This window comes from Chiloscyllium plagiosum, chromosome 5 (assembly GCF_004010195.1).
Source record: "Chiloscyllium plagiosum isolate BGI_BamShark_2017 chromosome 5, ASM401019v2, whole genome shotgun sequence".
Lineage (NCBI taxonomy): Eukaryota > Metazoa > Chordata > Chondrichthyes > Orectolobiformes > Hemiscylliidae > Chiloscyllium > Chiloscyllium plagiosum.
The window spans coordinates 22,905,166-22,922,352 of record NC_057714.1 but is presented as its reverse complement, the minus strand read 5'-3'; the positions used below and the strand labels follow the sequence as shown (position 1 = coordinate 22,922,352).

Sequence of the window (17,187 nt, the reverse complement as noted above, 5' to 3'; positions counted from 1 at the left end):
ATGGTACTTTGTTGATTTTTTAAAAGACCATTTCATTGATGAGGGTTAAAATATTTGATTGGTTGAGCTAGAAGTATTAGTGCGCTGAGGGAACAGATATCCTCCTCCTCAGCCTTGACCCACTGTCCCTGCTTCCAAGGCAGCATATTAAACAGAGACAGGGAGGATATGCTCACTATTGCATTCAATAGCCAATCTAAATTATCACTGAGACATTAAGATCTACTACAGTAAATGGTCTACTATCATAGCAAATCATTTCCTTTTTTATATCTACGTTTTTCAATACAATCAAATCATGGGTGTGTGCAAGTTACAGTTTTGTGAAAATGAATTAAGTGGAGGACACTCCATAAGATTTTGACTTTAATGGGAATTTAGGTATCATCAGCAATCACTTGCTAAGGAGTATGGTTGTCTACCTATTAAATTCTGTGTCACTGGTCCTGCGTTCTGGGCCCTTGCGTGGGTGCTGTGTCCGATTCTAGAGCCACATCCTAACCATACATTTGGCAGGTGTTTCTGGAAGGTAGATTGTTCCTTGACCTCGAGATCGTTGGCAATCCCTTCTCCGGTTCCTTTTCCATACCTCCGCTGGCAAAGGGTATTCTCAATAAAAATCATGTCCCTTTATAAAGGGGGCTCTTCCAAGACTGTTTCTTCTGAACGAAAGTCTCCCATGCATTGACATGTATACTGCATTTCTTGAGGGGAAACCTTCAGGGAGTACTTGAAATGTTTCCTTTATCCTCCTCTCGTTTAAGTACCTTCCTTTGGCTGGTGAGGAAGATTTGCATTGGTAGGTGGAAATCTGGCATCCTAGGCATGTGGCCAACCCAGAGTTGGTTTCAGATGTTCATCACCTCAATGCTTGCACTGTTAACTGCCACAAGGAAGCTGATGTTAGTATGTCTGTCCTGTCTGATACGGACAATCTGTCTCAATTAGCTTCGATGGTACTTCTCAAGGATCTAGTCTAAGTTTCTGAACCATATTGAAGAGACTGTCTTAGTATCTGCACAGTGTCACAGTCAAAAGACTCATTATTAGGAGTCCAAAGATGGGACTTAAAGATTTGATGCAATGTTCAATCTCCACATATCAACCTTAGATGTGAGGTAGCTTCCTAGGAAGGGAAATGTTCCACATTTGGAAAGATTTCTCTGTTGATCTTAATGGAGAGATGGACCAAAACTTGACCTGGGATGGGTTGGTAAAGGATTAGAGTCTTCTGGAGGTTGAGGCGGAGACCAATTCTTTAGTATGCTTCCACTAACGCATTGAGGCTTGAAGATTCTCTTCCAAGGAAGCAGAGATAACATTGTTATCTGCGTAATGAAGCTTCACGAGCAAGGTATCACTTTTGGTATCTCTACTTCAAAAGGGGCCTGTTGTATAATACCTCAATATCCTTAGGGGTACTTGTATCAAATTAGTCACAATATATTTGTCTGATCATTTTCATTTTTTTCATTTTAATCAATAAAATCACAGGCTTAATTTCCATTAGATGTTCCTGAAAGACAAGGCTCTGCAATGGCAAATGATCAAGAAAAATATCTTGTGTGCAACTGTAATGACCTCTGGGGTAGTTTCGCAAAACACAAGGGGCAATCAGGGATGGGCATCAAACCAACAACTGTGGCACTTAACGTTTTCCTTAAAATTATTCTAGCTCTTAATGAGTTAAAATATATTCAGAAATTATCCTTTAAATATATCAGTTCATCTAATTTGAATCTTTATGTTGCAGTGTTATGGAGCGAGAAGACAAGTTACATACAACATTGCATTTAACAGTAATCTATCTTCTTAGAAATAGATCTACAATATCACAACACAAAGAGTGTGAGATAAACCAAAGTACTTGGACTGTATACAAACTAGATAAAGGTCAAGATCTGTGCTAACATTTATCAGAGAATTGGTTGGACATTGTAACCTAGAGTCTGGTGTTAGGAAAGCAGCATGCAAACATACACTAATCATCCACACTACTGATTGAGAAAATTTGACAACAAAATATTTTTATACTGGAAATTCCTCAATACTTTGCAATATAAACATGAAACCACAAGCAATGCTCTCTCTAACCAATTAACACCAATCTGGGGCGGAGGCTTCCCATTTTAAGTTAAAGTTGTTTATCTAATAAGATGCACAGAGCCCAGTCTGCCAAGGCTCAGCAATTTTTCTCCCAAATCTTCCATTCTTCACTTCATTACTAATCAACAGACTCTTAGATGGCCATCTCAAGCAATCATACAACCAGAAATGACAGAGGTGCTCTCTACTGTTGGGACTTTCTGGTGTTCATGCCAGAGACACTATATTTAAAGGCTAGCTGCCCCATTTTGTTTCACAGATAGGAACCTGTAGATACTGGTCAATGCGACAAAGGAGGGGACATACCACCACAAATACTATGTCAACAGGATTCAAACTGCTATGCAGTAGGAAACATGCCTCAGATGAAGCAGGATGCCCAGCAATGAAGGAAGCAGGTCAATGATCATCTTCATTCTGAAAACTATCACTGTCTTCTGTCTGCAACCACTCACTCAAGTCCACTACTCACACTAACTCTGCCATATTTCACAATGGCTCACGGACTACAAGTCTCATTATTGCATGTATCATGTTTACTCTCACGCACCACATACTCCCAAACTATTTCTGCCCTCTGCACTTCCTACTCACTCACTGGGGAGGCATACCACCTTCCTTGCTGGTGTTATCCTTGGACATATGCCCTCACACCATCAGTGACCCACCAGCTGAGAGGGGCCTACAGGACCAAACAATCTCTGGACTATATGGACACAGATGGACCGAGAGCCTGATAAACTGAGGCCAACCTTCTGGATTGAAATCAGATGAGCCCCTTTACTCACTTTGTTGTTACCTGTGACTGATGGGTGGCATGGTGGCTCAGTGGTTAACACTGTTGTCTCAGTTAGCGACAGGGACCTGGGCACGATTCCAGCCTCAGGCAGCTGTCTGTTTGGAATTTGCACATTCTCCCAGTGTCCACGTGGGTTTCCTCTGGGTACTCTGGTTTCCACCCACAGTCTAAAGATGTGGAGGTTAGGTGGACTGGCCATGCTAAATTGCCTCTAGTGTCCAGGGATATGCAAGCTAGATGGATTAGCCAGGGTCTAGATTAGAGTGGTGCTGAAAAAGCCCTTCATCAGAAATACAGAGAGAGCCTGAAGGGTGGAGAGATAAGTGAGAGGAGGGTGGGGGCAGGTTTTGCAATTCCTGCAGTGGCAGGGGAAGGTGTCAGGATGGGAGGGTGGGTTGTAGGGAGGCATGGACCTGACCAGGTAGTCACGGAGGTAACGATCTTTGCGGAAGGCGGAAAGGGGTGGGGAGGGAAATATATCCCTGGTGGTGGGGTCCGTTTGAAGGTGGCGGAAATGTCGGTGGATGATTTGGTTTATGCGAAGGTTGGTAGGGTGCAAGGTGAGCACCAGGGGCGTTCTGTCCTTGTTACAGTCAGAGGGGTGGGGTCTGAGGGCAGAGGTGCAGGATGTGGACGAGACACGTTGGAGGGCATCTTTAACCATGTGGGAAGGGAAATTGCGGTCTCTAAAGAAGGAGGCCGTCTGGTGTGTTCTGTGCAAGGGAAAATGCAGGGTTACAGGGATAGATTACGAGGTGGGTCTGGGTGGGATTGCTCTTTAGAGGGTCAGTGTGGATTCAAAAAGCTTGCTTCCACACTGTAGAGATTCTATGATCCCCTGTCACCTCACTAAGAATTAGTCCTATTTGATTTTCACACATGGACATATGAAGCACGTGTAGTCTGTTTACATGTAAACTGCTAACCCATGTTGGAGGTGTGTAGGAGTATAGTGGTGCACGGGTACACATCCACTCCCTTAAATCCTATCTTGAGAAGATGCTTGCATTTCCTTCCGTACTAAACAAAAATGAAAACCTCAGACAGGTAGTCTGTAACTAAGCACTGGAAGACTCAGTGTGGTAAGAAAACAAAGTCACAGAGGCTGATAAACTGCAAGTCAGTGCAAAACAAGTGGACACAAAGAAAGCAGGCATAACAGCCATAAGACTTATCCTGTGCCTGAGCACGAAATGACTGTCTCCCTGCAAGCAAATGATCCTGGTAAAACACGAAAGTCATCTGTGTTCCTGAATTCGAGGGGATGGTGATCATGGAGCATACAGGGACACAGTAGTGAAGTAGTAATTGGACAGCCACCTGACAAAGTGGATGTAAAAGTGATGCATCCTTGTGTAGGAGAATCAAGAATGAAGCATCACTGATATGGCAACACAGTCACTTTTCTGACATTGAAACGGTTTTGAGTACAAGTCTAAAATGTGTCCACCTGAGAGATTTTCTGGTTGTTCGCCCATTGCGGGTACACTTGGTGATTGACAACACTGACAGCAAAATACTAAAAAGCAAATTTTTTAACCTCTAGATTGCTGATAAATTATCAAAATGTAATTTTTATATGCTTCAGAACTGAATAAAAGTAGAGCTGAACTTTGTCCATAAATATACTTTATTGTTGTTCTTTTCAAGTTCTTTGATTAAGGTGCCTTATTTTTGCCACTTCGAAGTATATGGTCGTGTTAATAAGCTGGCCCACAGTCACAAAAATCTCAGCGATTATTAAATAGTTAAAGAAATTGAGAACTGCAGATGCTGGAGATTAGAGTCAAAAGCATGGTGCTGGAAAAGCACAGCAGGTCAGGCAGCATCAGAGGAACAGGAGAATCGACATTTCAGGCATAATTAAATATTGCTCTCTAGAAATGCTTAAAAATATTATCAGTGTCCAAGCACATTTGGTTTTCTGTTCTTCATTGTATAAATAATAAAAAGATATCCAGCTCCCCATGATTCACTGATGACATAAGTAATCTGGCATGCAACTCAGATATAGGCCAAGGAAGATCTCAAAGTGAATGCCAACAATAATGGAGATGCAACCACTATCTGGAAGAAGGGCAGCAAATGCATTGGAACACCATCACCTGCAAGTTCCCCTTGATGTTATACCATTCCTTCATTATTACCAGATTACATTCTTGAAATCCCTCCCTAAGAATAGTTTGTCCATCTGCATCACATTGGATTATAGCAGTTTAAGAAGCTCACCACCATCCAGAATCAGTCTCGAGCAATAAATACTGGCATTTCTGCTGACATACAGATCCCAAGAACGAGCAACAAATATGCCAATTGCATCACAGCTGAGTCAAGACAATAAAAGGCACTGGTCTTAGAATCCAGGTTAGAAGTATAAAAATAAATTAGAGTGAAGGATAAAAATTGGATTTGCAGAGATGTTGGGAAATGGAAACACCCCACCCAAGACTGTGGGAGGAAATCAGAGCACCAGAGACCCACACATAGGGAAAATGTGCAAACTCCACACAGAGCCAGACAGACAGTCAACCACAGCTAGAATTGAACCTGGGTCCTTCATGCTGACGCAGCAATGCTAACCATTGAGCCACCATATCACCCAATGCTGCAAATACAAAGACTATTCAATTTTGCCGTACAAGTAGATAAATCTATAAAATGAATGTAAAAGATCAATTTGCATGACTGCATCAATGTGCAGTGAAAACCAAAATTTAAAGCACAGAATAGAAAAGCAAAATGGCTATATTAACCTTTTCACAATCTCAGGTTAGGCCCCATGATTTCATGCAGTTTAGGAACTCTATTAGGTGAATGGTATGAAATAATCAAAAAAGGGGTCATCTAGATTCATTGACAGTCAGTTCTGTTTCTTCAACACCAATTGGCTTTAATGCAATTGAAGAATTTAGACCATTATTTGTAGAACACAAACTTTCCTTACCTGTATTGGCTATAAAGCAATTCTGGCCCCATTCATTTAAATGGCGCAGTTATTGCGGGATTTTCTTACAACACGAGATCACACGAAAACAGAACTATCACATTATATCAGAAGCAACTGTACGGCCATGCCATTGACAAACAGTTAGTGCTTAAGACAATTGAGAATTGTATATCATTTCCAGTAGTGGAGAAGGTTTAAATAGTAGGGGAAAGGAAAGCTCTCCAGGTACATAGATTACATCGAAATAAGGACTAAAACACAAGACAAAAATGGAAAATAAGAAAGCCAATAGGTAAAGAATTCAAGAGCTAGAATTGAGCAGGGCCACAGTGAACAGGGCCAAGAATGTGAAAAAGTTAAGTCTTAATGTGCAGAGCATTCACAATAAAATGGATGTCATGCAAATAGACTTAAGTGGGCATGATATATTGGGGATTACAGAGACGTGGCTGCAGGGTGACCAGGAATTGGAATTGAATGTCCAGGGATTTTCTGTTTATACGAAGGACAGACAAAAACAAAAAAGGAGGAGGCAGCACTGCTGATTGAAAAGAAAATTAATGTGATTACGAGGAACCATATTGGCTCTGGTGAAATAGAATCTGTACAGGGTAAGCTGACAAACACCATGGGGCAGAAAATTATAGTAGGGGGTTGCATACAGACCCCCTAAAATTGTAGTAGCAATACTGGGGGAAGGCATTAAAAAGCAAATTACAGATGCAAGTAATAAAGGCTTTTGTGGGCAACTTTAACTTCATATACATTACACAAATCAAATCAGTAGCAATAACAGAAGGAAATTGTAAAACATATACAGGATAGTTTTATGGATGCATATGTTGAGGAATCAATTAGAGAAAAAGGCCTTCCTTTAGTGGGTACTATGTAATGAGGAAGAAATAACGGACAAATTAGCTACGTGTGGGCCCTTAGGAAACAGTGACCAAAACAGGATAGATCTCTTTATTAATATGGAGAGAGATGCATTTCTTTCCGAGACAAGGGTCCTGAATATAAATTAAGGAAATTACAATGGAATGAGGCATGAGCTAGCTATGATAAACTGGGGATCATTTCTTAAAAGATAATAGTGGGCAACAGCAAACATTTAGAGTGCGTAGACAAACTGTAAAAAGTATTCATTCCAGTCTGGCATAAAAATAAAGTGTTTAATAAGGGAAATTAAAGAACAGTACTAAATCCACGGAAGCATATGAATTGGGCCAAAAATAAAGCAATATAACTGAGGATTAGGCAGGCTAATTTCCAACAAATGAAGATAAATAGACCAATTGAGGAGGAAAAGATAATAAACTTACAGGTAATATGCACACCGATAGAAGGAGTTTCTATAAGTAGATGAAGAGAAAAAGATTAGTAAAAACTGAACGCAAGTCTCCACAGTGAGGAGCAGGTGAATTTATAATGGAGAACAAAGAGAAGATCAATTAAATACATACTTTAGCTTTGTTTCTACAAAAGAAAACAAAAAAACAACATCCCCAAAATACTAAAGGAACACAGGGAGGAAAGAGTAACAAAGTAATTAGTAATAGCAGGAAAATGGTACTGGGGAAATGAAGGTAATTAAGGCATATAAATACCCTGGGCCTAATAATTTTTATCTAGACTATTTAAGGAAGTAGTCCTTGAAACCGAAGATTCACTAGTGGTCATCTTCCACAATTCTATAGATTCAGGAACAATTCCTATGGATTGGAGGAATAAATGAATGTTTTTCTGAGTAGGAGGCAATGACCACTGGAGTACTACAGAGATCACGATTTGGATGCCAGCTATTCACAATATAGATTAGCAATTTAGAGGAGGAAATAGTGTGTCATATCTCCAGGTTTGCAATGACAAAAAGTGGGATGGGAGGTCATGTTTGAAGAGGATGCAGAGAAGCTTCAGTGTGATTTGCACAAGTTAAATAACTGGACAAATATGTGCCAGATGCAGCATCAGTTGGTAAATGTGCGGTTATCCACTTTAAAAGGCAGATTGTCTAAACAGCAATGAATTGGGAAGGGTGTGGTACAAGACGACCTGGTGTCCCCGTACACCTGTTGCTGCAAGTATGGATACTATGCAGCAAGTGGTGAAGGTGACAAAGGCTATGTTGGCCTTCATGAGAGGATTCAAGAACAGGAGCAGGGATTTCTTGATGCAAATGTACAAGGCATTTGTAATACGATACTTGGACCTTTTTTGCATTTTTGGTCTCCTTAGCTGAGGAAGCGTGGTTTGGCTGTTGTGGGATTGCAAAGGTTAACCAGACGGATTTCTGGGATGGCAGGATTGACGTAATTGGAGAGACTGCATAGTTTAGGATTGTATTCTCTAGAATTTAAAATCCAATTATGGATTATAGAGTCAGAGTCATACAGCATGGAAACAGACCCTTCAGTCCAACCAGTCCAAGCTGAATTAAATCTCAAACTAAAACTAGTCCAACCTGCCTGCTCCTGGTCCATATTCCCCCAAACCTTTCCTATTCATATACATATTCAAATATCTATTAAATGTTATAATTGTGCCCACATCCGCTCTTCCTTAGGAAGTTCATTCTACAAGCGAACCACCTTGTGGTAAAAAAAATTTCCTCTAATTTTTAAAATCTTTTTCCTGTCACCTTAATGTGCTCCCCCGGTCTTGAAATCCCAAATCCTAGTGAAAAGATAACCATTACATCTATCTACACTTCTCATTATTTTATAAATTTCTATCAGGTCACCTCTCAACCTCCTATGCTCCAGTGAAAAATGTTCCAGCCTTTCTTTGTAACACAAACCTTTTATACCTGGCAACATCCTGGTAAATCTCTTCAGACCCATCTCCAGCTTAATAATATCATTCCTATAACTGGGCAACCAATGTCCTGAACAGGCAGAACAAGACTTCCCAACTCTTATACTCAAAGGATTAAGCAACAAAGGCAAGTGTGCCAAATGCCTTTTTTAGCCACCCTATCAATATGTGACACAAACTTCAAGAATTATGTACATGCATCTCTAGGTCCCTGTTCTACAAGGCGAAAGTGATTCATGCAGATGCTGGAGATTCGAGTCAGGAGTGAGGTACTGGAAAAGCACAGCAGGATGCTGCCTGATCTGCTGTGCTTTTCTAGCACCACACTCTCTACTCTAATCTCCAGCATCTGCAGTACTCACTTTCACCCTGTTCTACAACACGATCCAAGGCCCTAGCATTAACTGTATAAGCCCTACTAGTGTTTGTTGTACCAAAATGCAATACCTCACATTTATCCAGATTGAACTTTGACTCATTCAATCAAGATCCCATCATAACCTTAGTAAACAGTGAAGAAGGTTTTCTATGTTACCCTCCACCACGAATTTTGTATCCAAAATGGCAAGCTCAGCCTAAATCCCATGTGACCTAACTTTACTAATTAGTCTACCATGTGAAACCTTGTCAAAGCCCTCAGTAAAGTCCAAATAAACAACTACTGCTCTGTCCTCAATCTTTTTGGTAACTTACTCAAAAAAAATCAAGCAAGTTTGTGAGATGTGATTTTTCTCACACAAAACCGTGCTAACTATCCCTAATCAATGTTTGCCTCTCTAAATATCCACAAATCTTATCGTTTATAATCACCTCTCTCCACAACCAAAGTCAGACACACAGGTCTACAGTTCCCTGGTTTCTCCTTATAACCTTACTTAAACAAAAAGTACAACATTAACCACCCTCCAGTCATCAGGCAGCCCATCCGTTGTTATAGATGATGCAAAAGTTTCTGCAAAGGGTCTTGCAATTTCGTTACCTCCCACAATGGTCTGGGATACATTAGATCAGGTCTTGGAGATTTATCCACCCTTATATTCTCTAAAACGGTTTTCAAAACATCATTTATTTCTCTGCATTCTTTAGACTCTATTTCTTCCTCCAAAGTAAAAACGGATGCAAAATATTCATTATCGCTCCCATCTCCTGGGCTTCAACACAAAGACAACCTTCTTGATATTTTAGAGGTCCTACCTTCTCTCTAAATACCTTCTTGCTCTTAATGTATTTGTAGAATCTCTTTGGATTATCCCTAACCTTATTTGCCAATACTATTTCATATCCCCTCTTTGCCTTCCTGATTTCTTTCTTAAGAATGCCCCTACACTCTTTATATTGATTAAGAGATTCAATTCAACCAAGTTGTCTGTATCAAAAATAAGATTCTTTTATTCTGGACTAGAACCTCAACATTTCTATTCATCCATTCTTCCCTTAAATTTTACCAGCCTTACTGTTTACTCTAACAGGAACAGAATGCCTCTCAAGTCTTGTCATCAAACTTTTGAAAACCTCCCACTTGTCAGTCATCGCTTTACCGGTGAACAGTTTACTCCAGTCAACTTTTGAAAGTTCTTGTCTAATACCATTAAAATTTGCCTTACTCCAATTAAAAACTTTAGCTTTTGAGGAAGGCTTATCTTTTTCCATTACCATTGTGAAACGAGATCCAAAGTTAATCCCATATTTACTTCAGTCACCTGCCCCGCTTGATTACCCAAAAGGTTCAGTGTTGCTCCGTCTCTAGCAGGAGCATCCACATATGAATAAAGAAAATTTTCTTGACCATATTTAACAAATTCTTCACCATCCAAACCTTTGACATTATCGTAGCACAAGTCAATTTTTGGAAATTTATAATTCCCCATTATTCTCCACTGGGACAGCACTGCGGCTCAGTGGTCAGCACTGCTGCCTCACAGCACCAGAGACCGGGGTTCAATTCCAGCCTCAGGTGACTGTGTGGAGTTTGTACATTCTCCCCTTGTCTGTGAGAGTCTCCTCCCACAGTCTAAAGATGTGCAGGTTAGGGTGAATTGGCCAAGCTAAATTGCCCATAGTGTTAGGTGGATTAGTCAGAGGGAAATAGGTCTGGTTGGGTTACTCTTCAGAGGGTCAGTGTGGACTTGTTGGGCCGAAGGGCCTGTTTCCACACTGTAGGCAATCTAATCTAATTACCTACAGTGGTAGGTAATTATGCTTACCTATATCTTATTCTGCTTACATATATCAGAGATCTTCCTACCTATTTATTGCTCAATTTCCCTATTACTACTGGGGACCTATAGTACAATCCATTAAGGTGATCTTTCCTTTCTTATTTATGATTTCTACCCATATATTTTCACTGGACAATTATTCAGAAGTATCTTCTCTAGGTACAAAATGCCACCCTCTCCCACCTTTCTTGCCCCCTTTCCTATAGCATCTAAACAGAAATCTCAGAGACATTTAACATTCCAATAGGATTGGACAGGGTCAATGCAGGAAGAATATTTGCGATGACTGGCAAGTCCAGAACCAGTGGTCACAATAAGGGATAGGAGATAGACCTTTTAGGAGAGAGATGAGGAGAAATGACTTCACCCAGAGTGGTGAGCCTGTTGAATTTTTTGCCACAGGAAACTGTTGATGCCAAATACATTGAAAACTTTCATGAAATAATAAAATGTAACTCTTGGAACTAAAAGAATCAAAGGATATGGGAGAAAATGGAAACAAGTCAGATGATCATCCCTGATCATACTAAATGGCTGAACAGGCCTGAAGTGCTGAATAGCCTACATCTGCTTTTGTATTCTGTATTTCTAAGGTTAGGGATTGACAATAAAAGATCTTTGAGATAATGAAGGGGTAACAAAGACAACGAGATTGTTCACTCATCTGCATTTGGTGATGAGGGGACACATATTTGTAGCAATTCTGAAAATAATTGAAGAGACGTTTAGAATATAGATTCTCTGCCATGGACTATTGTTGAGGTGGAGTCCATCAATCTTTGAACAGTGAATTAGAGACTTGCATGAAAAAAAAAGTGGCGTCTTGTAAAAATACATTTTAGTCCATTTTATTGTGCTGTTACACATGTAGAGTTAGACTCAAAGGTCATCTCCAAGGGCAGCAGGGTTAGAGGACTGGCCACATATTAGAGCAGGGTATGGAGAAATGATTAAGTCAACATTTTAATGTTACATAGTATGCCCCTACTTTTATATACTATTCAATTTTCATACTATTTTTAACAAAATGACAACACGTATAGCAATGTAGGAAGCAGAGAAAGAGCTGCTTGAATAATAGAAGGTTCTCTGTAACACGGAGTTGTACAAATGAGGTCCTGCAGCACCAATACAAGTGGGAGGCTGAAAGTACAGCACGACAGGTTTACACAGGTGCAGTTTCCCCAAATGTCAGAACAAAAGACATTCATAATCAGTAGACATTAAAATATGACCAACAGGGATTTCTCAATTGCCTTAGTACACTGCATCTTTTTATGGCCCCACATGTCAAAGCTCTTTCTGTCCTTATCCAATTGCTGCCTTGAACATACCTCTCCCAGTAAACCTCCCTCATTCATCATTCTTATGTGACTCTGCTGTTTTTCTGTGCATTTCATCTCCGGCATCTCCTTCCCATTGCAACTTTGCTTTACATTCTGATCTGGGACAATGACAGATACAGGAACTCAAAAGATTTATTAGGCAGTATCATAGAAATAACTGGAAGACATACTCTGTATGACGTGACACCTTATCTGGAGATGGAAAAAGGCAGATTGCATAGGGTAGAGATTCTGATCTAGAGTGAAATAAAGAGGTTGGGTGGGTAAGCTACTCAGCAATAGATTAGGAGTGAAACTGAACTGAGAAGTAGAGAACAGAATATTCAAGACTGCAGAACAACTATGAAATTAGCAAAGGTAAAGTTGCCAGTTTTACCAGACCATGACACAGCTCCCACATTAGACAGGCGCAATTGGAGGTGGTTTAACCTGAGGGTCATACTTCAGGCAAGGGGGGCAGTTGAGAACCATGAGATCCTTTGTGGTAATCTCAACCAGTGCAGGAATTGAACCCACACTGTTGGTATCATTCTGCATAACAAACTAGCCATTTAGCCAACTAAGCTAACCAACCCCTATGCAATTAGACACCTTTTAGAATCAAGAATTATTCAGGTATTCCATGGGTGTAAATCAAAACTAAAAATTGAAAGGCACTCAAAAATAGAAAGTTGCAAAACATTTAATTTGGGTCTGTCACACACTTCCTGTGGAATACTTATTTATGCGTAATCTTAAAGTAAACTTAATAAACTGACTGACTCGATTATCAAAAGGATTTATTGGGGTCAGGTGCCTATCAATGATCATTAGAGTAACAACACCAGGTAATCAAAATTAAGGAAATAGTACAAAAGATATTCAAGATCAAATAGCAATTATTCCAAAATAGGATGGCTCGTACTGTTGAAGGGAAGCAGAATGTTTTTTTTAAAAAAAGTTTAAAGTCATTTAGAAGGCCAAATTACCATCAAGGAGAGTGAACATTTTCAGCACTGTTTCTTGAAAAGGAAATCATGTTTGACAAATGTATTAGAGTTCTTTGAGGATATACAAAGAGTGGATAATGAGAAACCTAAGTAGATGTAATCAATTTCGATTTCCAAAAGGACATTTGGTAAGATACCATAAAAAAAGTTACTAAACAAGGTAATTGATTATGATGTTGGGGTAACATATTAACATTAGCGTATTAGGACTAAAAGGTAAAGGGAGGTTTTCAGGATGGTCAACTAAACTCGTGGCTGCCTCAGGGATTAGTGCTAGGGTTTCAATATTTACAAACTTTAATCAATGATTGAATAATATTAATAATGAGCAGAATGATTATTGCAGCCAAATTTGAAAATGATCTAAACAAAGGAAAGAAGTATGCTGCGAGGAGGATTCAGAGAGTTGGCAAAGAGATAAAGCAAGTGGGTAACAATTTGGCAGATAACAACATGGGAAAATAGGAGGTTGCCTTCTTTGAGAAAAACAACAAAAAAAACTTCATCTAAATAGAGGGAGATTACAGAATGCTGTAGTAAAAGGCTATTTGGGTATCTTTGTACATGAATCACAAATCCAGCAAACAGGCGGAACCTGCAATGAAGAAAGCAAACAGAACTTTGGCCTCATTGTTAAGGGGATGGAGTACAAAAAGTAGCAAAGCCTTGGTACAACTGCAGAAGACATTACTGAGACCACATCTAATGTGCACTGCAGTTTTGGGACCTTCATTAAGGAGGCATACACTTGTACAGAAATGAATTCAGAGAAGTTTCACTGGATTTGATTACTGGGATTAGGGGTTTGTCTTTCAGGAAAGGTTTAGCAGGCTGGGCCGATATTCCTTGGAACTTAATAAAGGTAAAGTTATTGAGAGAGAGACACACAATTTCAAGAGGATTTGACAGAATAGATGCTAAAAACATATTCCTTCTCATGAGAAAGGATACAATTAGGGTGCACATAAGATACGTACAGGCCATTTAGTCCCTTAAGCCTCCATACACACACAAAATCTGTAGTCTCCTAGCCTGCCTCAATCCCCTACAATTTGCCTATCAATGCAACAAGTCACATCAGACACTATTTCCTTAGCTCTGCACTCAGCCCTGGAACATCTGCACAAGGACAACTACGTCAAACTCCCGCTCATTGACTACAGCTCTGCCTTCAATTCCATTATCCCTCTAGACTGATCTCAAAACGTCAAGACCTTGGTCTCAGCACTGCCCTTTGCAACTGAATCTTCAGCTTTCAGACCCACAGACCACAATCAGTGAAAATAGACAACTGCACCTCCATGATAACACAACACTGGAACCACCCCCTCCCCCCACCAGGATGGGACCTCTGTCTCAGACTGTACTCCCTGTACACCCATGACCGTGATGCCAAATTCCAAACAAATGCCCCAACGCCCCCCCACCTCCATGGACTCTATTTACATGGCTCATTGCCATGGAAAGGCTGCCAACAACAAAGACCCATTGCACCCTGGTAATGCTCTCCTACAGCCTATTACGTCAGGCAGAAGATAAAAGAAGATTGAACACACGCATCAGCAGATTCAGGAACACCTTCTTCCCGGCTATTATTAGACTGATGAATGGACTCTAACTTTAAATAATGCCGACCTTGCCTAGCGCACGCTCTGTGCATCATAACTTATATGCCTAAGTTTTTCTTCCTCACCCTACGATCTGTATATCATTGCTTACTATGATTTGTCCTTACTGCTCATAAGGAAAGTTTTTCACTATACTTAGGTACATGTGACAATAAACAAATCTGATCATGGCTGATGATATACCTCAGTACCACATTCCCATGCTATCCATTGATAATTAGAAATTAGTTCCTAACTTCAACTTAGAAGCTCAGTCATTAAGTCCCCTGGGGTATAAAAATTCCAAAGGCTTATCATTCTCTAAGAAACAAAGTTCCTCCCCAAAATTTTAAATAGTATGTTTTTTATTCTGAGACTATATTTCCTAGTTCTTGACTCCACAGCAACATGAAATATCCTTTCTGCATCTACTTTATCATGAAGACTTTCCTTAGTCTGCATGAGATCACTTCTCAATCGTTTAAAATTCCAGAAAATACAGGCTCAGTCTCCAGAATCCCACCTCTCGGGACAGTTCCACCATACCAAGATTCGGTCTGGTGAATTTCTGTTGTACTCCCTCTATGGCAAATATATCCTTCCTTAAGCAAAGAGACCAGGTCTGCACATAATACTCCAGATGCAGTCTCACGGATGCCCTATACAATTCAAATAAGACCTCTTTACGTCTGCACTCAAATCCTCTTGTGATTATAAAGTACCTTTTGCATTTCAAATTCCTTGCTACACCTGTATGCTAGCTCTCAGAGGCTTAGGCACACCTATACCCTTTAAATAATTACATTTGCCAATCTCTCATCATCAATCACAAATAACTGTTCACTCATGTTCTTCTAACCTCAAATTTAGCCACATTAATTGCATCTGCTAATGCTCTTGCCCACTTGAAGTTTAAATTCCCATGTAGCCACTTCTTATCCTCCTCACAACTCACATTCCCATTAAGTTCTCAACCCCAAGCACTTTAATTTTATAAAAGGTTTTTGAATTTAAAATAGAAAGGAGAAGGAATTTCTTCTCTCAGGACTGTCATTAGACTAAGTGCCAATAAGGGAAGAGCTATTGTACAGAGGAGACAGCCACAGTCAACTTAGGCAGTAAATGGTCAGCCTGACCTGAGAAAAGCAACTGTTCACAATATTACAATTTTATTTTGTAAAACAATTACTAAGGATTATTTGGATGAACACAAAATATCATAAGTGAGAAATGCCAGGATGCAGTATTTATACACCCATCTGTCAGCTTCCAACAGCAGTTTGGCGCAACAAAAATGTCGAACATTCCCACACCATAGATTTATAAATAAAGCATGTTATCACCAGCTTCAAAAATAAGACAACTATCCAGTTGGCAAATCTAGACAGAAGGTCTGATATCTCTATACACAACACACAACAAATTGCAACCCCATTTATTAAAGAACAGGTCTACAATTTTATCAAACAAATCTCAATAACATCTATAAAATAATTCAATACTTTAAAAGATTTAAATCCCAAGAAATTCTATAAGCATGAGTAATTACCACAAAAGGCTATATCACTATCTGCTATTCAAGTACTACAAGTTAGATAAGGCAAGTTAAATACTACATTATGCTTTCCATCGCGTCACTTCTGTTTATTTATGTAACATGTGCAGATGATGTGAGGGCTACTTCAAAAACCACAGGCCCAGCAATTCTCATGCTCTTCATCACAAGAATGCACATTTCATTGAAAACTCAAATATCTTAAGCAGTATCTGTTACACATGTAGGTGGCAGTGTAACAAGGCTTTTCAATGTTAAAGGCTTCTTGCTTGTCTGATACATCTTTTGAGATAAGTGCTATTTTATACAAAGCACAGCAATCAGCCACTAGGTTTTTGAAGGTGTAGGGGTGTTGGGGGGGGGGGGGCAGAAATGGGGGAAAAGTACACCAAACAGACAACTGATTTTTGGGGCTATGATTTCAATCCATCAAGAATGAAGACTAAGAACATGCAATCAGTATTTCTGATAAAAGTTGCATAAATAGTATGAAGCTTACTTTTTTTGGCTAAGTGTGAGTTGTGTCAAGTTTTGGAAGACTCCTTTGCCAGGCTCAACAAGCTGTTGCTCAGTTACCATACCAAATGTGCCTCATTAACTACTTAACTCTTCTCTACGGCTTTGTCAGATCACATTCCAGCTCAATCTTACCACATGCTGTTCCCAGGACAACTTACCACTCAGCGAATATCTGCTAAAAGACTGGCACCCATTATGCCTGCACCATCTTTAAAAGGTGCCATACATCCTAAGAGAGCACTGGCATTCTGAAGCCGCCCTGCTCAGTCGAGGACAGTCCCAGAAG

General features: G+C 39.8%; 1 protein-coding gene across 4 annotated transcripts in view; it reads right to left on the bottom strand.

Annotated features, from left to right (window-relative positions):
* cdk6 (cyclin-dependent kinase 6) overlaps nucleotides 1–17,187 on the bottom strand; it is a 233,619-nt gene that overhangs the window by 190,952 nt on the left and 25,480 nt on the right. For 3 of the 4 annotated variants that reach the window (XM_043689700.1, XM_043689697.1, XM_043689699.1), the window contains exon 3: nucleotides 7,175–7,204. The exons of the other annotated variant lie outside the window; for it this stretch is intronic. In XM_043689700.1, the coding sequence (XP_043545635.1) occupies nucleotides 7,175–7,204 (30 nt within the window). The remainder of the gene's footprint in view (nucleotides 1–7,174; nucleotides 7,205–17,187) is intronic. 4 annotated transcript variants of the gene reach the window in all.